General features: G+C 54.1%; 1 protein-coding gene and 1 long non-coding RNA gene across 8 annotated transcripts; one reads left to right on the plus strand and one right to left on the minus strand.

The window, feature by feature from the left end:
* Nucleotides 1-5,340: 5,340 nt before the first annotated feature.
* Cdc42bpg (CDC42 binding protein kinase gamma) lies at nucleotides 5,341-25,502 on the plus strand. 7 transcript variants are annotated; one of them, XM_039108498.2, is made up of 37 exons: nucleotides 5,341-5,379; nucleotides 8,355-8,446; nucleotides 8,528-8,611; nucleotides 8,952-9,047; nucleotides 9,447-9,595; nucleotides 10,221-10,314; nucleotides 10,451-10,651; nucleotides 10,746-10,994; nucleotides 11,393-11,472; nucleotides 12,462-12,559; nucleotides 12,640-12,738; nucleotides 12,937-13,043; nucleotides 13,139-13,318; nucleotides 13,522-13,605; nucleotides 13,748-13,869; nucleotides 13,954-14,029; nucleotides 14,247-14,353; nucleotides 14,430-14,544; nucleotides 14,843-14,991; nucleotides 15,068-15,156; nucleotides 15,392-15,444; nucleotides 15,534-15,632; nucleotides 15,713-15,772; nucleotides 16,023-16,128; nucleotides 16,399-16,532; nucleotides 16,614-16,753; nucleotides 16,848-16,929; nucleotides 17,972-18,188; nucleotides 19,935-19,997; nucleotides 20,093-20,692; nucleotides 21,632-21,729; nucleotides 21,812-21,896; nucleotides 22,013-22,133; nucleotides 22,235-22,352; nucleotides 22,551-22,674; nucleotides 22,788-22,876; nucleotides 24,390-25,502. In XM_039108498.2, exons 3-37 carry the CDS (start codon nucleotides 8,570-8,572, stop codon nucleotides 24,444-24,446), a joined length of 4,383 nt encoding a protein of 1,460 aa, XP_038964426.1. In that variant the 5' UTR covers nucleotides 5,341-5,379; nucleotides 8,355-8,446; nucleotides 8,528-8,569; the 3' UTR covers nucleotides 24,447-25,502. The 7 variants fall into 7 exon arrangements, with proteins under 7 accessions (XP_038964426.1, XP_063142946.1, XP_038964415.1 ...); XM_039108487.2 differs by lacking the exon at nucleotides 5,341-5,379 and adding an exon at nucleotides 5,402-5,988 and having other exon boundaries at nucleotides 15,537-15,632; XM_039108473.1 differs by lacking the exon at nucleotides 5,341-5,379 and adding an exon at nucleotides 5,403-5,988.
* LOC134483959 (uncharacterized) lies at nucleotides 11,872-14,252 on the minus strand. Its single transcript, XR_010061182.1, has 3 exons — nucleotides 13,941-14,252; nucleotides 12,636-13,623; nucleotides 11,872-12,277 (listed from the first exon to the last, which is right to left on the minus strand). It is a non-coding gene; the product is annotated as an uncharacterized LOC134483959 (long non-coding RNA).
* Nucleotides 25,503-25,977: the final 475 nt, after the last annotated feature.

Below are 25,977 nucleotides of genomic sequence, written 5' to 3' on the forward strand. Positions count from 1 at the left end.
AGATTCTCATGGAAACCCTTTTTAAAGCAAAGATGATTCCTGAATTGCCCAGGCCACTTCACCCTCAACTGCCACTCTTAGGCCTAAAATGCCCCTGGAATGAGTCAGAGCTGTCATTCCACCTGAGGATTTAGACGCCAGCTTGCAGAGGTCCCACAGAGATGCCCTGTGCTTGCCCAAGCTGTTAGCAACGAAGAAAGCAGGCCCAGGGAGCCCCCTGGGATGTTAGGACACATCTTCACGCCACCCCTCACCTGTGGGATTCATGGTATACTACTGCTCAGCCCCCATCTCTATGCAGTGGTACCCAAGAGGATGCCCAGATGGTGCCCATTGAGTAAGAAGTTTAAGAGCACGTGCAGGCACCCCTTACTGCTGCCCCTGGACTCAGCTTTGGCTTCCATGATTCAAACTCCTCTGGACCATGGTGGAAACTGAGGGAGAGATGTCCACTCAGAGGGCTGGCTCTTGGCCCTCAATTCTTTTCTCGTTCTCTAGAAGCCAAGATATATCAGGGAGCAAATCCTCGCCACCCTGCTCCCAACCCCTGGGATAAGAGGCCTTCAGGACAGTCTGTCATCCTAGCTCACAGCACCACAGAAACCCAGGAGTCACAGGAGCCCAGCTATGGGCTGCACCGGCCAACTATTTAGTAGGCTATGCCGAGGTTTCCTGCAAGATCTTCTTACCTGGACGCAGGATTTGCCTGAGGCTAATAAGAGAATGGGGGAGGGGAGAGGGGGCTGGTGAGGGGGTTCAGTAGTTCAGTAGTTTAGTTAGGCTGCCCCTGCCAGAGGATCTGGTTTTGATTCCCAACACACACATGACAGCTCACAACCATCTATATAACTCTAGTTCCAGGGGATCTAACACTGTCTTCTGACTTTCAAGACTATTCGAATGTGATACACAGACACAAATGCAGGCAAAACACCCATAAACCTAAAATAATAATAGTAATAAAAAAAAAAAAAGAGGTGGGTTGGGGATTTAGCTCAGTGGTAGAGCGCTTGCCTAGCAAACGCAAGGCCCTGGGTTCGGCCCCCAGCTCCGAAAAAAAGAAAAAGGAAAAAAGAACAAAGAGGACAATCATCATTCCTGTTCTCTGCTTTCAAATAATCAAAGCTTCAGAGCTTGAGCTGGGGTGATGGCTACTAAGACCTGAGTTCAATACCCAGAACCTCATAAAAGCCAATATAGCAGTGCATAGAGAGGCAAATACAAGCCCTAGATGTGACCAGCCAGTCATCCTGTCTAGAATGAGTGAATAGTACTGAGGAAGGATGCAGCCGCATATGCACATGCACCTATAAACATATCTGTGCGCGCGCACATACACATACAGCTTGTACCTATAGGACTCATAAGACAATGGGTTTGATCTCTTGCAGTACTACAAACATAGAAATCCATTGTCATCTGTCAGCAGTTAGCAGTCTTGACCAAACAGCCCTATGTTTAAATCCCAACTCTGTCACTTGCTGGAGTCAAGCCTGCCTTTTCCCTTTTAAGCCTGTTCTTTGGGTTCTGAAGAGACCTGTGCTCAATGGCTTCCTTCCCTGGGCACCTTGGTTAGGGCTAGTCAGGGGGATGAGGTTTGTGGGGAGCATGGTACTCCACCCAACATCCAGAACAAAACAAAAGGACCCACCCTTCCCTGAAGTAGCTCAGACAGGGTGGCGCCTATGAGCTGCAGGGGTGCAAGGTAAGGGGGCTCAGGCCTGGCTTCCTGTGCACCCAGAGAGACTGATAATTGCAAAACCATATGAGCTGCTGCTGAACAGAGCGTGGGAGCCCCTGTGGTGAGCTGGAGCTGCAGAGGGGAGGGAAGAAAACCCAGGATAATGAAACCACCATATGTCCACCCATTTGGAGTGTTGGACATTTCACAGACAATACCCATAGTGTGGCCAGCAGGAGAGTAGTGTGGGAGCTGGCACAGGTTTAAATGTGAGGGGTCTCCACTGGCCCAACCTAAACCTTCAAAAAAGCCCTGAGTAGCAGAGGCAGGGCTCTCTGCCTCAGATGATCCCCCATGTTATTCCTAGACAGAAATGTTAGACACACCAACAGGAAGCCCATGAGGAACCCATGCCACCTAGTTTCCCCTTGTGTCCAATCCAGTGCCTCTCTCCATTGTCCATAGAAGATGTTCAGAGAGAGGGTAAGGACTTGCCCAAGGTAGTATACCTTGGCCACGGCAAGCAGACCTATGGGACCCCACAGCCAGCCTCCTGTTCCCAACTCTGGAGTCTAGAGAGACACCGTCACTCTTAGAATGCAGAACCAGAGCTTTTACACTAGGTCGAAACTAGAGCTAGGAGACTGCCACCCCGAGGGGCTGAGCCTAGATTTCAGAAGGGCAACCGCAAGCCTGGGCTCAGGAAGCCTGAAATGTGGCCACAAAAATTACAGGCACCTCTCCTCTTGGCCCATCTTGTATCTGGGTTCCTTCCAGACTCAAAGGGTGTCAGAAACACCTGAGCATCCAGCTCCAAGTACCTCCCTCTTCAGAGTCTGTCCCCTCTGGGAACTTCGTCTATTTCTCCTGGGCTGAGCTCTGAGGTAATAAGTTCCTTTTCTTTATCCAAAGCCTTCTACAGGAGCATTCACCAAGCCTGCCTAGGTTAGGTAGGGCCGTGCCTTGTTCCTTATGCCCCACAGCCCGTGGTACCCTTTTGCTTCTGGCACTCAGGGTGTGGACTACAAGGAAGAACCTAGAGCTGTTTGTCACTGCCTCCCGGCCTCCCTGTGTCAATCTGTGATGGACGTGGGTAATGATATACCTGTCTGCTAGAGATCAGAGGTCTGTGTCCACTTTGAAATGACTAGGGGCTCTTTAAGGGAGTAAGGTGTTATCTGTTGCCAGGGCCTCTCCCCGAGAGCTAGCCCAACACCTCTACCAGGGACTCTTAGGAGACAAGGGAGGACTGCAGCATAGCAGGTCCCTCCTGCAGACCTGGTTGAGCTTCCAGGAGGCAATGGCCGTAGAGTAAGCCTTTGGAAGAGGATGTTATGAGAAGAAACAGGACAGTGGCCTTACTGCTCAGACCGGCCGGGGCTGAGACTCTGTGGCTGACAGATTCACTCATTCCCTGGGCTAGATCATGAGCTAAGTATAGTACTCTGCTCTGAGCAAGGCCAGGCCAGGCCAGGCCTCTGGCCGGGGAACCTAGCTCAGAGATCAGAACAGAACCAGTAAGACAAAGGGTGCCAGGTTCTGGGGCTTTTGTGAGTGTTTGGGTTGAAGCCAGAACAGGGTCCACAGAGAGTAAGTGAGCCCTTAAGGGCTTTTTGACATGTGATAGGGACCATTTATACAGACAAGGAAGCAGCAGCTTGCAAAAATGGTGAGAGAAAATTTAATCCAGGGTGCTGAGGATGCAACTCAGTTGGTTGGAGGATTCCCCTAGCATGAAGAAAGCCATGGATTTGATTCCCTAAAACTTCATGAAACAGGTACACCGGAGGAGGTAGAGGCAGAAGGAGGTAGAGAGAAGTTCAACCTCTACCTTGCTATCTAGACTGTAAATAAATTAAGTCTAGCCCAGAATACCCAAGTTTCAAAATAAACAAAAAATTAATACGGAACCTAAAAGAACTGAGTGCCTGAGAGGATTGGCATGCCCAGTTATTTACTTACTGAAATAAGGTCTTTATGTATAGCCCGGGATATCCTAAAATTCACTATGTATACCAGACTGGCCTTGAACCCAGAGATCTTTCTGTATCTGCCTTCAGAGTGCTAGGCCGCCACATCCAGTAGGTGTGTTCAATTCAAATATGAATCCCAGCTTTGGCTTGGACTCAGTTTCTCCTCCACTCTGGTGTAGAGTTAAGCCTGCTGGGGTTGGGATTTTTCTCAGAATTCAGCTTTCAAAGAGGTTAAGGGTCTTGTGGAGATTGTTTCAAGGAGTGTGCCAAGACACGAGGCCTGGGCAGCTGGCCCTTAACTGACCTCTGTGGCTAGAGATTCAGCGTTCCAGGATCTGGTCCCAGCCTCCTAGTGTTCCAATGAGGACTGGCAAATAAATACCAGACAGGCGTTCCTCCACTAGTCTCTGGCGCCTCCTTGTGGTTTCTTACCTTCTGTAGGCCCCATCCCTGCCCTGCCCTGAGGAGGGCTCAGAATCTCTCAGGTGAGAACCAATAGGCTCCCTCCATCAATCGCCCCTGTATTCTAAGCACCTAGGAAGTTGAAGCAGTACACTTGGGAGTTCAGGGTCACTCTTGGTTACATAGTGTGTTCCAGATCAGCCTAGTTTATATGAGATGCTAAAACAACAACAAAAACAAAAACATAAATCCAAACTCCAGCCTGCCCTCCCCTATCCTCCCTTGGCAGGGCCTTTGCAGCCTAGCATTGAATTTGAATCCTGAGTCTCCTTGCCAGCCTGATTGTTCTGAGAAAGAAGTGCATGCCTGTGTTTTCCCCATTTCAAATGGTGGACCCCATAGAGAAGGGGCTTCTGTAAAGATCAAACGAGAGATTTGCAATGTTTTGCTTCTTTATTTTGTTTTTTGTTTTTTTCTAAGACAGGAACTCTGTGTAACAGCCCTAGCTGTCCTGGAACTCACTCTATAGATTAGGCTGAACAGGACTCAGAGATCTGCCTGTCTCTGCCTTCTAAGTGCTGGGATTAAAGGTATGCACTCCCACACCACCACCCCAACATACCCCTACAGTGTTTCTAAACCCCCTGTTTAACGCGATTTGGGTGTCCCACTCACCTTGCCCCTGCAAACACTCAGACTGCTTCCTCCCTCAATGCTGATAACTTGATCCTGTCAGGTCTCGAGCTTCCAGTCTGGAAAGGGAGGCAAGTCCCCTAAAGAGGTCTTCTAATTAATGAGTTGTTTAAAAGACACCAGAACACCCTTCCCTTTGATATCTGGTCTGCCCCGGTCAAAGCCAGCACAGCTGGCTACAACTGACCAGAAATCAAAAACCTCGTTGGACACAGCCAGCACCTCCTCCTACTTTGCCTCCATCAGCTCATCTCGGATTTCTTGCGACCTCCACGTTCCAGTTCAGGGCTTTGTTGCCGCCAAAGTCTTAAAACTAGGTACCACCTAAGTCCACACGAGGATCTAGTTACAGAGACCCCTACCCTCAACCTTCAAAAGCCTCAGTGTATTCATCTGCTTAATGAGTGTGCTCATACTACCTTAACTACATGTCTCTGGGTTAGTTTTAAGGATATAAAGGAGATCAGAAACTTTGGGGGGGGGGTAGGTGGGTGTGTTGCCTTAGCGCCGCTTGCAAACCCCGGCGAAAGCGGACTACAACTCCCATCCGGCTCCAGGGCTGCAACCGTCCCTAGCCCCTCTGGCCTGGCTAAGGGACAGGCCGCTGGCCGGGTCGCGCGGGAAGTTGCGGTAGGTTCCATCTAGGGTAATGTCTCATGAGGATCTAGGTGGGGCTGGGACTGGGGTGGCAAGGTCATCAGGGGATCTTCTTGTGACCCCAACGGACCCCCCCTCCAACCCCGCCCCAGAGTTACTTTTCGTGGCCCGCCCTCCCACTTCCTGGACGAGGGTCGGCCCCGCCCCCGCGCGCCTCTACCTTCCCACCTTCACCTTCAGCCGCGGCTCCCATTGGCCGGCGCGCACCTGCCTGTCCGTCGGGGGCGGGCTTGGAGGGCGGGGCGGGCGGCCAGGTGAAGGAGCGCGGGTGTCGACGGAGGAAGGTGACAGCGGGGAGGGCGGGAGGGAGGGGGGAAGCCGAGCAGGACGAGCTGCGGAACCACGGACCGACCGCCGGACGGACGGACGGGGCATGCGGGCGGCCTGGCTCTAGCCCGGGTTACGGGGCTCCAGCCGCAGCCATGGAGCAGCGGCTGCGTGCGCTGGAGCAGTTGGTACGGGGCGAGGCTGGTGGCAGCCCGGGGCTCGACGGCCTCCTGGATTTGCTGCTGGGGGTGCACCAGGAGCTCAGCAGCGCCCCCCTGCGCCGGGAGCGTAACGTGGCGCAGTTTCTGAGCTGGGGTGAGTGGTCAGGGCAACACCCGGGAAGGGAGGCTGGAGGGACAACGCCTGGAGCTCTGTGCCCCCAGACCTTTTCCCGGGAATGGCATACTCCAGAAACTTCCTCCTGAAGATGCACTAAGTCCTTGCGCTGTATCTAACGCTTGCCATCGGACTCCACGGCGTGCTCACTCACTTGCACCTTACTTCAAACTCCCAGATACAGAGCCAAGTACACAATGCACACTTCACACATACTCTCATTTCATTCCCAGCTACAGACCCCAGACATGTTGCCAATACACATCTTTCACAACGGTCACCTACAGGATTCCTTGGTCACACGTCACACCCAGAACATACATTCAAGTGGACACCCGTTTTGTGTCACATAAACAAACATACAGACTTTCTCAATTCCATCGTTCTTCAAGGGATGGGCACTTTTTTTCTGGGACCCCTCTCACCTGTCTAGCTCAGTCACAGACACGCACAAATCCTCGTCCTTCACCTTGCAGGCAAATTTCCTTCAATCTCTAGCCGGGACTAAGAACCACCCTCAGCCCCTTTGGATGACTTGGGGTCTCATTAGAAGTAGATCTGCACCCTTTCCTATTTGATTCATCTGAATCCCTGGGAATGACTGACCTAGGGTGACCCTAAGCCCATTGTGGGCACTGGTACCAGCACAAGGGTTTCCTGGACACACCTAGCCAGGCTTGGTGGGGAGGGCATAGGAATTGGGCCTGGAGAGTGGGGTGTTTGCCCAGTAGGCAATCAAAGTTCCTGGCCCTCCTGAGCTATGGGCAGGCACAAGGCTTGACGTAGTATGGTTGGGGGTCTGCCATCCAGTCCTGCCATTTCTTTCTGGGGTGAGAGCAGTGAAAGGGCCCTGCCCCCGTTGCCTGCCTGTTTCTCTGTGACTCTTATGTGTTATACATGTGTCTGATTTGTCATCACTCCCACATGACACTGTACCTGTGTGTATGCATGCGGTATGCGTGTGTGTGTGTGTGTGTGTGTGTGTGCGTGCGTATGTGTTTACACATATGTGTGTTTCTCCCTGCCTGCCTCTGGAGCCTCTGATTAGGACCCCAACATAGGGGACGTCTGTTGACATCTCCCGAGGTAACTCCAAGGCCGGGCGTGACTCACGCCTCTCCTGCCCCAACTTGTCCCTGCTCCTGCCCAGAGCCCCTACCCCTTCTGGCAAGACAAAGGTACCGGGCATCCTGTCTAGGAGATTGATCTGGGCACCAAGTTTGGCCTACGTGGCTGGTGGTCCCCTCACAGTCACCTCGAAGCTCTACAGGCTGGTGGCTGCTCCTCCCTAGCTCGGTGCATAAACCTGGGAAGAGACAATTAATTTCTGTGCTCGGTTTCCACACCTCCCCCACTGTGGGGGTTCTGCCTGATAAACCTGTGGAGCAGCTCTCTGTCCCACCCACAGGCCCGCCCAGCTGGCAGGGAGTTTACCTTCTGGCAGGGGGAAACTGAGGCAAGGTGCCAGACCATTGATGTCCCCCAAGACTCAGTGCCTGTTCCCTGGCCTAAGACCACTCCAGTTGTGGGGAGAGCCTGGGAGTGGCCGGACATGGCCCTTGTGGAGGTGGTGGTGGGGCAGGCGGATAGACTGTGATGGAGGAGGAGGTTCCTGCCTGTGTGAAAGCCCCATCCAGAGAGGGAGGCAGGGCTCCAAGTGGCAGGGCTATCAAGCCTGGAAGGAATCCTGTGTGCTCACACCCTCAGGTGCTGGCACTGGGCACCAGGTGAAGCTTTTGGCCCTGTTTGTGTGTCTTGTGAGTACCTGAGCAGACTGGTATCTGCTCCTGACCCAGGGGCCCCACTTGGGCAACGCAGAGCCTGTCTTTCTGGAGCACTGCAGAAACTGTCCTCCCTGCCCTCAGGGGCTGCCCCAGGCCTTGCCTCCGGCCAGATTGCTTTGTGCCTACAGGGTCCCCAGACCCAGGCCCACAGTTCCTGGATGGCAGAGAAGCCTTTCTGGGGACAAAGAATGTCACCTATCCAGTTTCCCAGATAGGCCCCTGGGCTGGCCTTGTGGGGTCAAAGGCTGTCAACTAGGGGTGAGAGTGGTATCTTTATTGCCTCCAGGGTGACCTGGCTGTCAGGATTAAGCCCCTGGCTAAAGAAGACCACAAGGTCCCTCTGTGCCTCAGATAGAGGCTACCTGGAATCTAGAGCAGGTGCCCAGGGAGGTTCTGAGGCCAGGTGGCCCACTGAGTCAGGACCCTTACCAAGCTCGTATCATGACCAAACAGGCCTGCTTCTGATCTGTCCCTTGGCTGGGTTGTCTCTGGGAAAGTCACCCCTGTCCTAATCTCATGGGAGGTTGCAAGGAAAAAACGCTGTCCACTCTGTCCCCTCAGCTGGCCCCTTTGTAACAAAAGTGAAAGAGCTGCGTTTACAGAGAGATGACTTTGAGATCTTGAAGGTGATTGGCAGAGGGGCCTTTGGGGAGGTAAGTCAGTCTTGGGGTGGGTGAGGAGGAGGGGCCTTGCACTTGATTTGGTCTAAACCAGGCCTTGCTTCATTCCCTCAGGTTGCTGTGGTGAGGCAGAGGGACAGTGGCCAGATTTTTGCCATGAAGATGCTGCATAAGTGGGAGATGCTGAAGAGGGCTGAGGTCAGTTAGGGGTCAAGTGTACCCTGCCAATGGGTAGGTGGAGGTATGCGTGCTGCCAGAGGAAGGGGTGGGGCACAGATGCCACTCTCAATAGTCACCCGTCCCTACCCTTCCCAGTGAACTTTACTTAAGATGAAGGGATCGTCCCCATTCTTTTTATGAAAATACTGAGGCCCACTACCGGGAAGCCTGGGTTCAAGTTCATCCAAGGCCTGGGGTTGAGCAGAGCTGTTCCTTTGATCAGTGCCTCTGAGCTTTTGAATCCTCCATTCCCTGAGCTGGTAATGGGGGATCCTGGGAGCTGATCCCATTATACCCCTGTTCTCCAAACCTGCTGCAGACGGCCTGTTTCCGGGAGGAGCGAGATGTTCTAGTGAAGGGAGATAGCCGCTGGGTGACTGCTCTGCACTACGCCTTCCAAGATGAGGAGTACCTGGTGAGGCCCTTGGGTGGGGAAGGAGCCTTGCTAGGGATAAAAGAAAGGGATGCTCTTCCACCATTTCCTGGCCCTATCCCTCCTTCCTCAGCTCTGCTTAAGAGCCGCCACCTCCTGGGCATGGTGGGATACACCTTTTAATTCCAGCTCTTGGGAGGAAGAGGCAGGCAGATCTCTGTGAGTTCAAGGATAGCCAGTTCTACATAGTGAGTTCCAGGACAGCTAGAGCGTCATTGGAAGACCCTCTCTCTCTCCAAAAAAAGAGAGAGAGAGAGAGCCACTGTGAGTCCCCAGGGGCGCTGCTCAGCCCTCCTTCTCAGAGTCCCCCAAGAACTAATGTGAGGTCAACAGGTGTCCTCATTCTGAGTCTGACTCTTGGCTCTCCATACTGCCCTTCAGTACCTGGTGATGGACTACTACGCTGGCGGGGACCTCCTCACACTGCTGAGCCGCTTCGAGGATCGCCTCCCACCTGAGCTGGCCCAGTTCTATCTGGCTGAGATGGTTCTGGCCATCCACTCTCTGCACCAGCTGGGCTATGTCCACAGGTGGGGCCCCAAGCTCTGTCACTTCCCAGTCTTCCTCCCTAAAGCCCTCTGCTAGGGCTTGCCAGTGTGCCTATCTTAAAGTTGAGGAAGTCAGAGCTCAGAGCAGGTAAGCCCCTGCCTCAAACCCACCCAATTCATGGTGGCAGAAGAGTGGTGTATTTGTTACCCATTTAGGGGACATCTGACTCCTGCATCCCCTACAGTGCACCTTGCAGCCCCTAGAATCAATAGTTGCTTTCACTGACTCCCATATGCACACACACAAAGACATGTATGAGCATGTACACACAGGAGATTGTATGAGCATGTACATAGGACAGGAACATGTATGAGCATGCACACACAGAGGAGATTTTGTGAGCATGTACATACACAGGAGCATGTGTGAGTATGTACATAATACAGGAACATGTTTGAGCATGTACATAAGACAGGAACATGTATGAGCATGTGCATAGGACAGGAGCATGTGTGAGCATGTACACGCACAGGAACATGTATGAGCATGTGCATAGGACAGGAACATGTGTGAGCATGCACACAGGACAGGAGCATGTACAAGCATGCACACAGGCTCATGTCTGAACACACATATGAAGCCCTCCATTCTTTCACCTCCCTTCAGGGATGTCAAGCCTGACAACATCCTGCTGGACATGAATGGCCACATCCGCCTGGCAGACTTTGGCTCCTGCCTGCGTCTCAACAACAATGGCATGGTAAGGAGCCCGCCTAGAATTGGAGCTGAGGATACGGGCCAAGTGCAGGGACAGCAGGTTCCAGGTAGGGGGTACCTGGAGAGTAGGGTGCTGGGTCCAGTCCCATGGCCTCATGGCACCAACACCCCTGACCCAGGTGGATTCATCAGTCGCAGTTGGGACCCCGGACTACATCTCTCCTGAGATCCTACAGGCCATGGAGGAAGGCAAGGGCCACTACGGCCCACAGTGTGACTGGTGGTCCCTGGGAGTCTGCGCCTACGAGCTGCTCTTTGGGGAAACACCCTTTTATGCAGAGTCTCTGGTAGAAACCTACGGCAAGATCATGAACCACGAGGTCTGACTGGCTCTGGGACTCTATATTGTGTGATTGCGGGCAACTTCAGATCAACTGGGCTTCAGACTGACCTGTGCCCTCCTTTGATCCACAGGACCACCTCCAGTTCCCCTCTGATGTAGATGACGTGCCTGCTAGTGCCCAGGCCCTGATCCGGCAGCTGCTGTGCCGTCAGGAGGAGCGGCTGGGCCGCGGTGGACTGGACGACTTCCGGAGCCACCCGTTCTTTGAAGGGGTTGATTGGGAGAGACTTGCAACCAGCACAGCACCCTACATCCCTGAGCTTCGCGGGCCGGTGGATACCTCCAACTTCGATGTGGATGATGATACCCTCAACCGTCCAGTGAGTGACAGATGTCTCTGTAAGAGGCTTGGCTTGACCCTCTGAGCTATGTGAACCTAGTCCAGATGTTTCCTAAAGCAGTTGAAAGGCTGCGGCCTCTGGAGCCCTGAGGCTCATGAGAGTTAAGGCTGACTAACTGTGGCTGGCTCACCTGCGTGTTGGATTGTACCAAGTGAAAGCCGTTTGACCTTAGTTGTTATCCTATTAACCAGAGTTCACCTATAGAAGGGCATTCCCTGCAGCCTCTTGGAGACCTTGAATTCAAAGGTTCATGGGAGTTGTGGTCCCTTTTGATCGGGGCTGTTATTCCCCAGGTATATACCCAAGTAAATGCCCTCATGGGTCTCTTCTGGTTCTCACTTGGTTTGTGGCTCTGACTCTCCTTCCTACTTCTATAGGAGACGCTGCCACCGTCCTCCCACGGGGCCTTCTCAGGCCACCACCTGCCATTTGTAGGCTTCACTTATACCTCAGGCAGGTGAGTCTGGTCCTCATACCTGGCCGGAAACTAGGAACATGTGTGGCCTATTACAGCCCTGAGGGAAGGGACAAAGTGGCTTCAGCATTTGATGGTCACTCCTCAGTTCTCTGTCCTTAGGGTAAACCAAAGTCATGGGCGGCTATGCCCCTGGGACACGTGGCTATACCTTGTGACAGACTGTTAAATGCACTAGATCATAGCAAAGGCTATGAACAGCCTCTCCTGTTCAGCCTGACTGGCCTCTGTAAAATGGGTGGGAGCCTCAAATACCTTGGTTGTCCTGAGACCCAGGAGAGGCACAGGTGAAGGCATGCTCTGACAGGGAATCCCGAGGACCATCGCTGTTGGGTGTGGGGCAGCAGGCTCATCTCACCTTGTTTGACCTCTTTCTTTACGTTACTTAATTTATTTGCTTAATAAACCTCTATGCATATGGGCACGATGTACCACAGTGCACTTGTAGAGGGCAGAGAACAACTTTCAGAAGTCGGTCAGTTCTCTCCTTCCACCTTGTGGGTCCCAGGGATGGAACCAGGGGCTCAGGCTTGGCAAGAGGCATCCTTCAGCAGCTGATGGAGCCCACTGGCCCCTGCTGAGCCTTCACATGAGCCTTGTTGGTTGGTTGCTTGGTTGGGTTTTAGAGACAGGGCTTCCATGTATAACCCTGCTGTCTGTCCTAGAACTTGATCTATAGACCAGGCTGGCCTTGAATTCAGAGATCACCTGCCTCTGCCTCCAGAGTGCTGGGATTAAAGGTGTGCAGTCCACTGCTGGGCAAGGTCTCATTGATACCTCCATTTTCCTGTTAGAAAACTGCAGTTCAGATATTACCCATTGCTGTCCAAGGTCATTTGTACAGCCCCAAAGGCAGGTTGTGATCTAATGGGTCTCTTGTCAGCCTAGAGCCTGGGATCTGCGTCTGGAGAGATGCACCTGGGTGTTTCTTGGATGGATGGTGTCAACTGTGTTCCTTTGTCCCCTCTCAGCCTCACTGATGACAAGAGCTCTGAGCTAATGGCTACCCCAGAGTGGAAGCCCCACGGTGTGGAGCAGATGAAAGTGGAGCTCAGCCAGAAGTGTCAAGGTACGGGGGCAGCTGGGCAAGGCTGAGCCTGCCAGGCCAGGCTGAGGGGTAGATTGCTACGGGTCTGACTACTCACCCAGTGGCCCTTCTCCTGCCAGAGGCCCTGCATAGCTCATTACAACCCCAGGAGCTGGTGCGACTGCAGAAAGAAGTACAGGTTCTTCAGGAGAAACTGACAGGTATCACTTTCCTGTTCCTAGACCAGCTTAGATCCCTCCTGGGTCCCAGCCCTGCCTCCTGCTCTGTGTATGCTGTGTGATTGTGGGGAAGAGACCCTCTCCCTGGCTGTGGAGAAAGGTCTCTGAGATCCTGTACACAGAGTGCCTGACTGACGTGGAGTTGTTCTGTGTGCGAGTCTCAATGACTATTTCCAACAGAGACACTGAGGGACAGCAAGGCCTCACTCTCACAGGCTGATGGCCTCCATGTTAGAAGCCCAGCCCCAGACATCCAACTACAACAGGAGAAGGACCGCCTCCAGCAGGTGAGCACTAGGTGAAGTGAGTGAGTGACCTAGGGTTCCATGTCCCTGAGGTCAGCGCCCCGACTCGGCTTTGTCCTGCTTACCCTGGTCCTCAGGAGCTGGCTGAAGCTCAGGCAGCATTGCAAGTGCGGGATGCTGAACTGTGCCAAGCCCAGAACCGACAGGAAGAATTCCTACAGAGGCTGTGGGAAGCCCAAGAGAGAGAGGCAGCTGCAGCCAGTCAGATCCAGGCCCTGAACTCCCAGCTGGAGGAAGCCTGGGTTGTCCGGAGAGAGGTTGGTGATGATAGTGGGAAGGGGAGCAGCAAGTGTTGGGAATCCATGTCTCTAGCACCCGCTGTGGCTGGTTACATTGGACAGGGCCTGGCGGTGAGACAGGCACTTGGGTTTGCTGCTGGATGAGTCTGAGTCTGTCAGAATGATATGAAGAGGGATAAATGGACAGGGTTGGCGTTACCTTGTCCCTTGCCCCATCACAGCTTGAAGGCCAGGTGAACACCCTGAGTCAGGAGGTGACACAGCTCCAGGGACAATGTAAACAAGACTCTTCTTCACAGGCCAAGGTATGGATGCTTCAGGCCCTTGGCAGGAGACACTCTCCCTTAGACTCTCCACCTTAGAGTCCTAGGAGCAGACCCTTGTCCCAGAGTGGGGTGGACCATGGCTTCACAAACACCTGCCTTTCCCCCTCTCCACATTGTCAAGACCGTTCATGCAGCCCCTGAGACCAACGGCATAGGATCTCCTGAGGGTCAGTCTCAAGAGGCCCAGCTGAGGAAGGAGGTGGCTGCTCTGAGGGAGCAGCTGGAGTGCGCCTGCAGCCAAGGGTGAGTGCATGGTAGGGCAGCCAGGAGGGGACAGGGCAGCACTGGGCTGGGAGTCAACTCTGTCTCCTCACCTTTCCTCCCCAGGGTCAATGTTGGGAAAGAGGAGGTTCTGTGCCGACTGCAGGAGGAAAACCAGCGGCTGAGCCGGGAGCAGGAACGGGTGAGAAGGGTAGAGAGACAAGGGGACAGGCTGGGTGCCAGCAGGGTCAGGGCAGAGCTCCAGGGTCCCAGCTGCTGGATACACTGTAGCATGCGGGTCTCTGCAGAGTTCAGGATGGTAGGTGACCTGTGGGGAGCCCAACGGGGGGTGGCAACTGGAAGACATCCAGGCTGCGAGGGCCACTGGGGACCGAGCCCACCGTCCCCTGTGGCCGCAGTTGGCAGAGGAGCTGGACCTGGAGCTACAGAGCAGACAGCGTCTGGAAGGTGAGCGGCGTGAGAGTGAGAGCAACTGGGAGGCGCAGATTGCTGACATCCTCAGCTGGTAGGTACCATGGTACCTGGTGGGGCCTGGACATGGCTGAGGACCCAGACATGACACACAGCCCATTCCTATTCAGGGTGAATGACGAGAAGGTCTCGAGAGGCTACCTGCAGGCCTTGGCTACTAAGATGGCCGAGGAGCTGGAGTCCTTGAGGAATGTGGGCACCCAAACACTCCCTACCCGGCCTCTGGTGAGCCCTGTGCTTGTGAGTCGTGGCATGTGTGTACATATGAGAACCACATGTGGGTTCTACCGTGTGGGTCCCCAGGGATTGAACTCAGGTTGCCAGGTTTGGCAGCATACCTCTGCCTTTGAGCCATGTTGTCACCCCCAAACTCCCAGTTTATGCTAAGGGATGAGGAGAGATAGGTCTCTGAGTCTGGCCAGGTGACATAGGAGGCATTTGCTTCAGTGGGAAGGAGGGAGGAAGTGTCTGAAGCTGTCAGGCCTGGAGAGCATCTTACAGGGATATCCTTGGTTGCTCCCAGGACCACCAGTGGAAGGCTCGGAGGCTGCAGAAGATGGAGGCCTCAGCCCGGCTTGAGCTTCAGTCAGCACTGGAAGCTGAGATCCGTGCCAAGCAGGGTCTGCAGGAGCAGCTGACGCAGGTGCAGGAGGCCCAGCGGCAGGCTGAACGGTGAGGGCATGGTCAGATACTACAGGAGTGGAGTTCATTCAGAGGCCTGTGGTGAGCCATTGCCCTCTTCCCCCAGCCGCCTTCAAGAGGCTGAGAAGCAAAACCAGGCCCTGCAGCAGGAGGTGGCTGAGCTCCGGGAGGAACTTCAAGCTCGAGGACCAGGGGGTGAGTGCCTACCCTGGAGTCAATCCCCATGAATACTCGGGAGTTCCCATGATTGCTAGGCCTAGATGAGAGAGATCTGCCCCTCCCACAAAGGACCTATTTGTCACTCACCACTTACTGAACTGCTCTGTGCCACACTTGCCCAGACCCCACCTGTGGACGTACCTGCATCCTCCTGAGGTGGAGACTTAGTCCCAGGGCAACAACCTCAGTTACTTTTACCCTCTGTCTACAGATGCCAAGCCCTGTACCTCCCTCATCCCTCTCCTGTCCTTCTGGAACACAGAGGTAAGATCCAGGTAGAGGGACTAGTTAGGGAGGAGTCCTGGTGAGAAACATGACGGCCCTGACTTTCTTCCATCTTCACTCATCCCCAGAAGGATTCTGCCAAGGACCCTGGCAATTCAGGAGAGTCCCCCCGGTCTGGAGCAGAAGCAGAGCTGAGGCCAGAGGGCCGCCGCAGTTTGCGCATGGGGGTGAGGACTGGGGCAAGTCCTCAGGCTGGAGCTGGGTTCTGGGCCCATTCCCTGCTCACTTGCTCATTCACTTTCTGCAGAGTGTGTTCCCCAGGGTGCCTGCTGCCAACCCTACCCCTGCAGAGGGTCCTCCTGCTAAGGTCAGTGGGCAGAGGGGCAGGGAGTGGGATACCGACCTATTCAGCCCTTCCCCACAGTCCCTCAGGGACCCTGTGGGACCCTCTCAGGCCATGCTGAGGGTGGAGCTGGTGCTGGTTTTCTGACATGGCCTCCCAGGCACTCAGAGTTGACACTGCAGACTGACAGCCTCTTGGTCACCTGGCTCTTTGGAACGGTGCACAGGGTGCTGGGAGGCACTGAAGCATATTGACAGTGTGTGCTCCTTCACAGCCTGGTTCTCACACACTGCGTCCCCGGAGTTTTCCATCCCCTACCAAGTGTCTCCACTGCACCTCGCTGATGTTGGGCCTGGGCCGCCAGGGCCTGGGCTGTGACAGTAAGAACCTTTCTCCTTCAGGCTCTCCCCTCTCACCATAACCCCTGGGCATGACCCTAACACACCCTGGCTGTTCTCAACCTGACAGCACCCATGTCTCTTAGTCAATTCCCTATTTAGTTTCTCCTTTCTCTCTCAGTGGTGATGGGTGACCTGACCTGGTGATGGTGACCTGACCGGCAGGTCTCCTGAGTCCCCAAGGGATCTGTCTGGGAAGGCTCAGGCTGCCTGACCTGCTTCATCCCTCCACAATTCTCCATCTCTCCACAGCCTGTGGCTACTTCTGCCACTCAGCTTGTGCGACCCAAGCCCCACCCTGCCCTGTGCCCCCTGAACTCCTCCGCACAGCCCTGGGGGTGCACCCGGAAACAGGCACAGGCACTGCCTATGAGGGCTTCCTGTCGGTGAGCTGTGGCTGAGGGCTGAGGAGGATGTGTGTGGGAGCCGAGGACCCGTGCAGCCCTCCATGCCTGTCTTCCCATCAGGTGCCTCGGCCTTCAGGTGTCCGTCGGGGTTGGCAGAGGGTGTATGCTGCTCTCAGTGACTCCCGCCTGTTGTTGTTTGACGCTCCTGACCCTCGAGGCAGCATGGCCAGTGGGGTCCTCCTGCAGGCCTTGGATCTGAGGTAAGTGCCAGGCAGTGACACAGGACGAGTCATGGGTATTGAGAAGTTCATTCAGGAGTCGTATGGTATCTCATGTGTCCTTTGTACCTCCTAGGGATCCCCAGTTCTCAGCCACCCCTGTCTTAGCTCCAGATGTCATCCATGCCCAATCCAAGGACCTGCCACGCATCTTTAGGGTGAGCGCTCAGAGCAGGAGGACCCAGCCTCCATCTCTCTCCCTGTGCTGACCCTGTCTTGGTTATTGCTGTATCTCCTCTCTGTCCCCTCTGCCAGCCACCTCACTGCCACATGCTGTCCATCCATAGCCACCATGAGTTTGCCACACAGCAATCTGACTATTTCCTGCTTTGTTTAAAAACCCTTGGATGGGGTTTGGGGATTTAACTCAGTGGTAGAGCGCTTGCCTAGCAAGCGCAAAGCCCTGGGTTCGGTCCCCAGCTCCGGAAAAAAAGAAAAGAAAAAAAAAAACAAAAACAAAAAAAAACCCCTTGGATGGGGCTGGAGAGATGGCTCAGTGGTTAAGAGCACTGACTGCTCTTCCAGAGGTCCTGAGTTCAATTCCCAGCAACCACATGGCTCACAACAATCTGTAAAGAGATCGGATGCCCTCTTCTGGTGTGTCTGAAGACAGCAACAGTGTACTTATATATAATAAATGAATAAATAAATCTTTAAAAAAAATTTTAAAAAACAAACAAACCCTTGGATGGCTTCCCAGTACCATCAGGAGGCTCTCAAACAATACCCTGAGCCACCTAGCATTCGAGCCTGCAGACATCTTCCGCCCTCAACCCTGGAGTCCGTAACTACTCTGGCCATGCCTTGTTCCTTCTAGCCTTGCGTTCATGTGTAACTCCTCCTCACTCTCATCCCTCTGGACAGAATTGCCAGCACCCTCAGGCCCAGTACCTTGTCCCCAGGTTCACTAACACCGGGTGGTGGACTTGTCCTCTCGGCAGTTACCCTTGCCCTCTTGGCCTGCTTCAGGGATTCTGTCTGCATTCCTGCAATGCTTCTCTTTCCTGTTATGGTGCCCGTCACTAGGCTCAGGCATTGCCTCTGCTTGTCTGGCACCATGTCTGGCCTGCTCCCTGCCTAGCACTACAGCTAGCTAGCTGGCAGTCGACCTGGCAAACCTCAGTAGGTAAAGGATGAAAGGTGGACATATGGCTGGCTGCCTCTTGGTTGGAGTCCTCCAGTCTGACTCCCTGTCCACAGGTGACAGCCTCCCAGCTGACAGTGCCACCATCCACATGTACTGTGCTGCTGCTGGCAGAGAACGAGGGGGAGCGGGAGCGTTGGCTTCAGGTGCTAAGTGAGCTGCAGCGGCTGCTCCTGGACGCACGCCCAAGGCCCCGACCAGTGTACACACTCAAGGAGGCCTATGACAATGGACTGCCGCTGCTGCCTCATACGCTCTGTGCTGCTATCATTGGTAAGTCGTGTGCTGCAGGGCTGTCACAAGGGGAAGGTCAGGCCTTAGGGAGACACCGGCCCAGACGAGTCACAAATGCAGTAACCATTCTCTCAGCTACAAGCTGTGGGCTCCACCTTGCATAAGTGAATCTTGGCCCTCTTCACTGCACTGCCATGTGGTGGGCCGGGGTCAGCACAGCCTGACTTCTTGACACTGCATTCCTGTGGGTTCTGGTTCTTTCTTTTGTTGATGTTTTGTTTTGTTTTTGTTTTTGTTTTTGAGACAAGATCTCTCTACATTGCCCTGGCTGTCAGGGAACTCACAGAGATCCCTCTGCCTCTGCCTCCAAAGTATGGATGCAGAGTATGTGCGTGCGTGTGTGTGTGTGTGTGTGTGTGTGTGTGTGTGTGTGTGTGTGTGTGTGTGTGTGTAAAGGTATATATCACCACGCCCAGTTGGATTTCCTTTTTCTAAGAGACTCTCAAGTAAGTGGAAGGAACAGAGTTTTAAGGAGAAACAGAGGTGACCTGGGAAGCTGAAGCAGAAGGCTTCAGAGTTTTGTTTTATTTTGTTTTGTTTTTTCCGGAGCTGGGGACCGAACCCAGGGCCTTGCGTTTGCTAGGCAAGCACTCTACCACTGAGCTAAATCCCCAACCTGGCTTCAGAGTTTTAAAGACAGCTGAGGTGAGCTGCATATGGAGACCTTGTCTCAAAAGACCCAACGCACCAGGCATGGCTTGGTGCATGCATATATTCCCAGCACTTGGAGGAACAAGCAGAAGGATCAGGAGCTCAGATCACCCTTAGCTAATAAATAGCTTAAACCAACTAACCAAAAAACCGGGCTGGAGCTGTCCCAGTGGTTAAGAGCACTGGCTGCTACTCCAGAGGACCTGGGTTCAATTCCCAGCACTCACTAGAACATTCTTCTGTCCTCTACTGGCACCAGGCCCACACTCGATGCACAGACATACATGCAGGAAAAGCACATATACACATAAAATAATTCTTTGGAAAAAATGAACACACATACACAAACAAGTTGGACTTGGGAGCGGTATCACACACACCTGTAAATCCAGCACTGGAGAGGGAGCTACAGGAGGATGAGAGTTCAAAGCCAGTCTCATCTACATAGTGAGTCAAGTACAGCCTAGACTATATGAGATCCTGCTTCAATAAAACAATACTAACAACCAACCGGGAGGATTACATCACACTCGTGCCAGCTGGAACTAGCTACATGGTGAACTGTAGGCCAACCTAGATGGAGTAAGACACTGTCTCCACAGAAAGACAAATGAGGCTCTGATTACTTTCTTCCTGGCAGCCGGGTGAGCGAGGGAGTAGGTGCATAGCTGTTCAGGGTTCACTCAGGGAGGGCTCTCCCTCCATAACTGACGACTAGGAAAGGGACAGGAAACAGGACTCTCTGGCTTCCTCCTGCAGCTGAGGCCCTGAGCCAGCTCCAGCTTGCAGGTACCCCAGTCAGGGGTCACAGCCCGGGTCAGTTAGGAACCAGAGGTAGAGGTTTGTATAAGGAGAGTGAGGCTTACCCAGAATCCCACAGCTCCAGGTAGTGGCCCTTAACCTGACCCCAGGTCACCAAGGCCCTTCTTCATCAGAACCAGTGTAAACTGAGCAGGAAGGACCTAAGGATGGGGTGGGTGGCCAATGTGTGGGTCACCATCCCACTGCCTCAAGAGAAACCAAGGACCAGTGAGGACAGGTGTCCCTGACCTCTGACCTCTCTTCCTCTATCAGACCGAGAGCGTCTTGCCCTGGGCACTGAGGAGGGCTTGTTTGTGATCCATCTTCACAGCAATGGTACCAGAGGGCTGAGCCTGGGGGAGTGTGGGCCTGGGCAGCACAGGCCGCTGCTGCTTCTTACCCAGTGCTCCTCTTTCCTGCCAACACCACAGACATCTTCCAGGTGGGAGACTGCCGCAGGGTGCAGCGGTTGACCGTGAGCTCTGCCGCTGGCCTACTGGTCGTGCTCTGTGGCCGTGGTCCCAGTGTGCGCCTCTTCACCCTGTCTGAGCTGGAAAATGCAGAGGTGGCAGGTGCCAAGATCCCTGAATCCCGAGGCTGTCAGGCTTTGGTGGCTGGGAGCATCCTACAGGCCCGGACTCCAGTGCTCTGTGTGGCAGTCAAGCGCCAAGTTCTCTGTTACCAGCTGGGCCCAGGACCAGGGCCCTGGCAGCGCCGCATCCGAGAGCTACAAGCGCCAGCTCCCGTGCAGAGCCTGGGGTTGCTGGGTGATCGGCTCTGTGTGGGTGCCGCTGGCACCTTTGCTCTCTACCCGCTGCTCAATGAGGCTGCGCCCTTAGCGCTGGGAACCGGCCTGGTGGCTGAGGAGCTCCCCGCGTCCCGTGGGGGCCTGGGTGAGGCACTGGGTGCTGTGGAGCTCAGCCTCAGCGAGCTTCTGCTGCTCTTCGCCACTGCTGGCGTCTACGTGGATGGCGCTGGCCGCAAGTCACGAAGCCACGAGCTGCTGTGGCCAGTGGCACCCACTGGCTGGGGTAAGGCTGGTAGAGGGCCTGGCAGGGTGGGTCAGGCATTGGGGGTCCTGTGACCATATTGTGGCCTGAGTAGCTTGCTTAGGGCCATCCTCACTCCGTTCTCTACCTGGCCATCTTTTTTTTTTTTTTCTTTTTTTCGGAGCTGGGGACCGAACCCAGGGCCTTGCACTTCCTAGTCAAGCGCTCTACCACTGAGCTAAATCCCCAACCCCTCTACCTGGCCATCTTGAATGGCAGTCCCAGCCGGGCAGTTAGCCACTCTGTAACCGACCATCACATCCCGAGCGCTGCCTTTGATTGCCTCCCTCCCCACTACTGTGCTCTGACTCCTTCTCATGCCACCTCTTGGTTCAGACCTCTGTTCTGGGTCTCGCCATCCGCTTTGTGACTGCTTTTGTGCACTGGGGCCTGAAGAACAGGCTAGGGCTGGCTCCTTCATCTGGCCCGCCTGGGCAGGCACGCCCTGGGGGCTATGCTTGCTGAGAATGAACAAACGAACTGAGGAGAGGCATGGGTTGGTGTGGTCACTTGTAGCCGATATGATGGGCTGGAGGTAGGAAGGGGACAGTGTCCTTTATGGGCAGAGGCCCATCTGTGGTAAGGCTGGGGTTAAGTGTAACAGATTGCCACTGGCCGGGTCTCCTGTCCCTCACCAGCTGTATCACCTTGACCATTATTTTGCTCTGAGATTTCCATTACCTCATTTAATGTCCAAGATCGGGGTGATTATAGTACCTGCTCCTACCTGGAGCTGCCGGAGAGTTAAGGGAGGACAAACATGCCAAGCATTTGCCACTGTGTGGGCATGTAGTGAGGGCTATTATCTCATCTGTTCTGGAGTTGGGCGGGGCAGGCCTCCCTGTGGGACAGAGGAAACAGGCTCAGAGAGGTGCCTGACTTGCTCTGGGCTACACAGTACAGGCTGTTTCCCACCTACAGGTTACACAGCACCCTACCTAACAGTGTTCAGTGAAAACTCCATTGATGTGTTTGATGTGAGGAGAGCAGAATGGGTACAGACTGTGCCACTCAAGAAGGTGAAGGTCAACCTAGAACACGGGTCGGGTGGGGTGGGGCAGGGTGGGTGACATGGCCTGACCTCTGTGTTTTCTGCCTCAGGTAAGACCCCTAAATCCAGAAGGCTCCTTGCTCCTCTATGGCACCGAGAAGGTCCGTCTGACCTACCTCAGGAATCCATTAGCAGGTGAGGGAGTATATGCCTGCCTGCATCTCTGTGTGTTCACCTATGCACAAGTGCGAGCTTGTGCACCAGCCGGCTGGGACATGTGAGCACCTCCCTGGCTCCCTGATTTTCCACAGAGAAGGATGAGTTTGACATTCCCGACCTCACGGACAACAGCCGGCGCCAGCTGTTCCGCACCAAGAGCAAGCGCCGCTTCTTCTTCCGGGTGTCTGACGAGCTGCGGCAGCAGCAGCGCAGGTGCTCGCTGTGGTGTCGTTGTGGCTGCTGGGTGGGACTTTCTACTCTTGAGGGCGGGGTGAGGTTTGCAGCCCCGCTCCTTACACCCCCTCTGCCTGCAGGGAGATGCTGAAGGACCCTTTTGTGCGCTCCAAGTTCATCTCACCGCCCACCAACTTCAACCACCTGGTGCACGTGGGCCCTACAGAGGGCAGGCCCGGCCCCAGGGATGGGACCCGGGTGAGTGAGTACCCTGGAGCCAATCATAAAACTCCCTGTAGTAGTTGATCCAATCACAGGTTTCTTCTGTTGACTGCTTGGCTGCTGAGGCAGATGACTCATCCCTCTAACACCCAGACCTCAGTACTTCCATGCCAGAAACTGAGTTCCCATGGTGTACACTTCATGGTCCCAGCCCTTCCTCACTGTCCCTGACAGGCTCAGGAACAGAAGAGCAGAGGCACCCGCAGCTCCGGACCGCAGCGGCCCCACAGCTTCTCAGAGGCATTGCGGCGTCCAGTATCCATGGGCAATGATGGCCTCCCTGGAGAAACAGACCCCCGTAAGGGCAGCCTTCCACCCTCCACTTACTTGCATGCCCCCTCCACCTTACCTCTCCTTCCGAGCCCTTAGATCTGACCCAGGCATTTTGTGCTTCTGTCTCCCTACTGCCAGTAGTGAAGAGGAAAGTTTGGACATCTCTGTCCAGCGAATCCGTGTCCTGCCCCCAGGGGTCCCTGAGCCCTGCAGCATCCCTGATACAGGTAAGCCAGTGGGTTGGGCTTTCCCTCCCCTACTCAAAGTTTAGGCACTTTCTGGGAAACACTTCTGAGACAGGTGGGCCCATCTGCAACTCTTGGCTCTCCAAGCCCTAGCTGTGTGCTCCAACCAGGGAGGACCAAGCCCCCTGAGCTGGTCCTACTGGAACACTGAAGGTGTCACAGTGGCAGGTGTGAGGTGATGGTACCTCGCGGTGTGGGATGCATGGGAGGCATGCCCCATGGGAGGAGCTCTTGGGATTGTATGTGACAAGTGCAAGAATACAGGGACAAACACGCCTGCAGCATGCCCCACCACACATTGAAGACCAGAGGACACTTCCTAGAACTGGTGCTTTCCTTTTACCTTGTCTGTTAGACACGTTCTCTCATTTCTGTTCCGTGTGCTCCAGGCTGGTCGGTATACACAGCCTTCCAGCTCCTATCCACGCCCGACCCTGATTCCCATCTCCCCACAGGGGTGCTGGGATTATGGACGTGAGCTGCTGCATCAGCTCTTACCTGGGCTCGTCTGTTACAGCTTTCAGGGTTGTGTGCTAATCATGCTCATCTGCTGAACATTCCTACCTGAGCCGTTTCCCAAGGCCTAGAAAGAAAAAAATTTTTTTGCAGTGCTGGGGTCAAACATAGAGTGTTGATTGTGCTAAGCATTGTTACTGAGCGAGCTATGTTCTTTCGGGAGTGGGGGTGAGGGGGTGGTGTTGAGACAGGGTCTCTCTATTTAGTCCTGGCTGTTCTGGAATTTGATATGTAGACTAGGCTGGCCTTCAGAGATGCAGCCTAAAGATGGGGAGGGAATCTTTGTCTGAGGTCTCGGAAAGACCTGACAGGCACTCACCCTCCAGCTACCCTCACCGTCCACTCTCAAATTCTCGCTCCTGCTGTTCCCTCTCCTTTGAATGCTTTTCCTGCCTTCAATGCCCAGGCTGCCCACCACTGTGACCTTTAAAGCAGTTGGGGACGTGGTCAGGTGTCACTGCCACCAACACAATCCTCTACCGTTTTGGCTCCTGTGCTGTGGCCTTCCTCCCTTCCTTCCTTCCTTCTTCCCCCCTTTCCTTCTCTCCATCCCTCCCTTCTTTCTCTCCCCTTTTAAAAAGGCTCTCATGTAGCCTTGAATACCTGATTCTGCTGCCTCCACCTTCTAGGTGCTGGGGTCACAGGCATGTGCCTCTACACCCAGTTTGCCTTGCTTTTTCTTCCATGCCTGTCTTTTGTTAGCTGTGGGGTCCATGGTGGTTGGGGTCAGCTCTCACTTTTCTGCCTTTGTAAAACACGGTTTGGGCTGAATGTGGAATGCAGTGAGTGAACAAGACACAGGGTTTGTTCCCTGCAGTTCTGGATTCTCTGAGGACTCCCTCACACCTTCAGTGTAGTTTCCTTTAGGGTCCTGCTACTGTAAGCGCTGGGTCCTTTGAGACCTCTGGGAGGCACTGGCACAATGAGAGAGAGAGACCTGTGTCCTTTCTCCCATCTGACTTCCTGTTCTTCCCTCCAGGTCTCAGAACGGCCCCGGAGTCTCCCTCCAGATCCTGAGTCAGAGGGCTCCCCCTGATGCCCTCTGGCAGTGCCCACCCCATTCCCAAGACAGAAGGAATGAGGAAGCAAAGAGCTTGAGGGATGCCATACCCGGCTGGTCCGGGACATGTTGAAATTCAGACTCAGGGAGAGCCTGGGTGGAGGGCTAAGAGCAAGGCGCGCCTGGGTCCCCAGGAGTGGGGTCTGGCTCCTGGCCCTATTCCTGCCATTCTCCTGGGCTTCCATCACAGCCTACACTGGCCTCTGGGAGTGCCACGCCTTTACTGCCCAGGGAAGATTGTGCCAAAGCTATGCTTCATAGGGCCAGGGACGCAGTTAGTCAGGGGAGGAATGGAGGGCGGGTCCTTGGGAGTGTGCTGGTGTCTTGTCTGCAGCCTGGCCCAGGCTGAGGCCGAGATGGAGCATGTGAGGTCTCTGCTCAGGGTCAGGCTGGGCTCTGGTTGACAAGAAAAGGATTGAAAAGAGAGAGTGAGGTAAGTGAGAGAGAGAGAGAGAGGAGAGGTGAGGGAGCAAAGGCAGCAGAGGAGGAAGTGATGGAATCAGGAGATGGATGCTAACTGAGAAAGAGGAGAGAAGGACAAAGCATGTAGTGAGGAGGATGCTGGAGAGACAGAAGGGAAGGAGGGAGAATGAGCCAGGGAAAGCCCGACCCAGGAGCTTTTCTCTAGGGTGGGGCTCAGGAGTGAGAGCAGGGCTATTGCTAGGTTATCCGTCCAGGAAAAATGGTTCCTAGGCAGGGAGGGGATGGGAGGGTATTTATAAGGGCTTCTTGGTGGGAGATAGACACCCTTCGGGGACCACTAAATATCTCCAGGCACACGTCGGCCCTTCCCAGCAGGAAGGGTCCTTTTCTGGAAGCTTCAACCAAGTGTATTAGGGGAACATAGGGGGCATTTTAATATTGATCACAGTCATTATTATTGTTATTATATTGCTATTTTTATTAAACCTCGCCCTGCTACAGTGTAGGGAATGAAAGAAGTATTTATCTCTTTGAATGCCACAGTCCCGGGATGGATGGGCTCTGATGCACCGAGATGTGGCAAGAAACAATAAAGCCAACTTTACAAGCTGCTGGCCTCCCCGCCTGGGTCTGTCTCGCTGTGCAAAAATGAGGGTGTAGAAGGAGGAGGAATGGTGGGGACCGTGCACAGATGAGAGCTTGGCCTCTGTGTGCATTTGCACGCCCTCAGCAAGACCACGGGGGCAACTTTGGATGGTCTCCAGGAGCCGTGATCTTGGGCGGATTTGTTGTTGTTGCTTGGTTCATTGGTTGGTTTTGGTTGCTGTCTATGTTTTGTTTTGTTTTAAATTTTATCTATTATTGGGGCTGGGGATTTAGCTCAGTGGTAGAGCGCTTACCTAGGAAGCACAAGGCCCTGGGTTCGGTCCCCAGCTCCAAAAAAAAGAACCAAAAAAAATTTTTTTTTATCTATTATTATATTTAGAGTACACTGTAGCTGTTTTCAGACACACCAGAAGAGAGCATTGAATTCCATATCAGATGGTTGTGAGCCACCATGTGGTGACTGGGAATTGAACTCAGG

Source organism: Rattus norvegicus, chromosome 1 (genome assembly GCF_036323735.1).
Source record: "Rattus norvegicus strain BN/NHsdMcwi chromosome 1, GRCr8, whole genome shotgun sequence".
Taxonomy (NCBI): Eukaryota; Metazoa; Chordata; class Mammalia; order Rodentia; family Muridae; genus Rattus; species Rattus norvegicus.

Coding starts and splice junctions, on each gene's coding strand:
- Cdc42bpg (XM_039108473.1), top strand. CDS start 5,829: ATGGAGCAGCGGCTGCGTGCGCTGGAGCAGTTGGTACGGGGCGAGGCT. Junction 14,545..14,842: donor CACTCCCTACCCGGCCTCTG/GTGAGCCCTGTG, acceptor GGTTGCTCCCAG/GACCACCAGTGGAAGGCTCG. Junction 19,998..20,092: donor GATCCATCTTCACAGCAATG/GTACCAGAGGGC, acceptor CCAACACCACAG/ACATCTTCCAGGTGGGAGAC.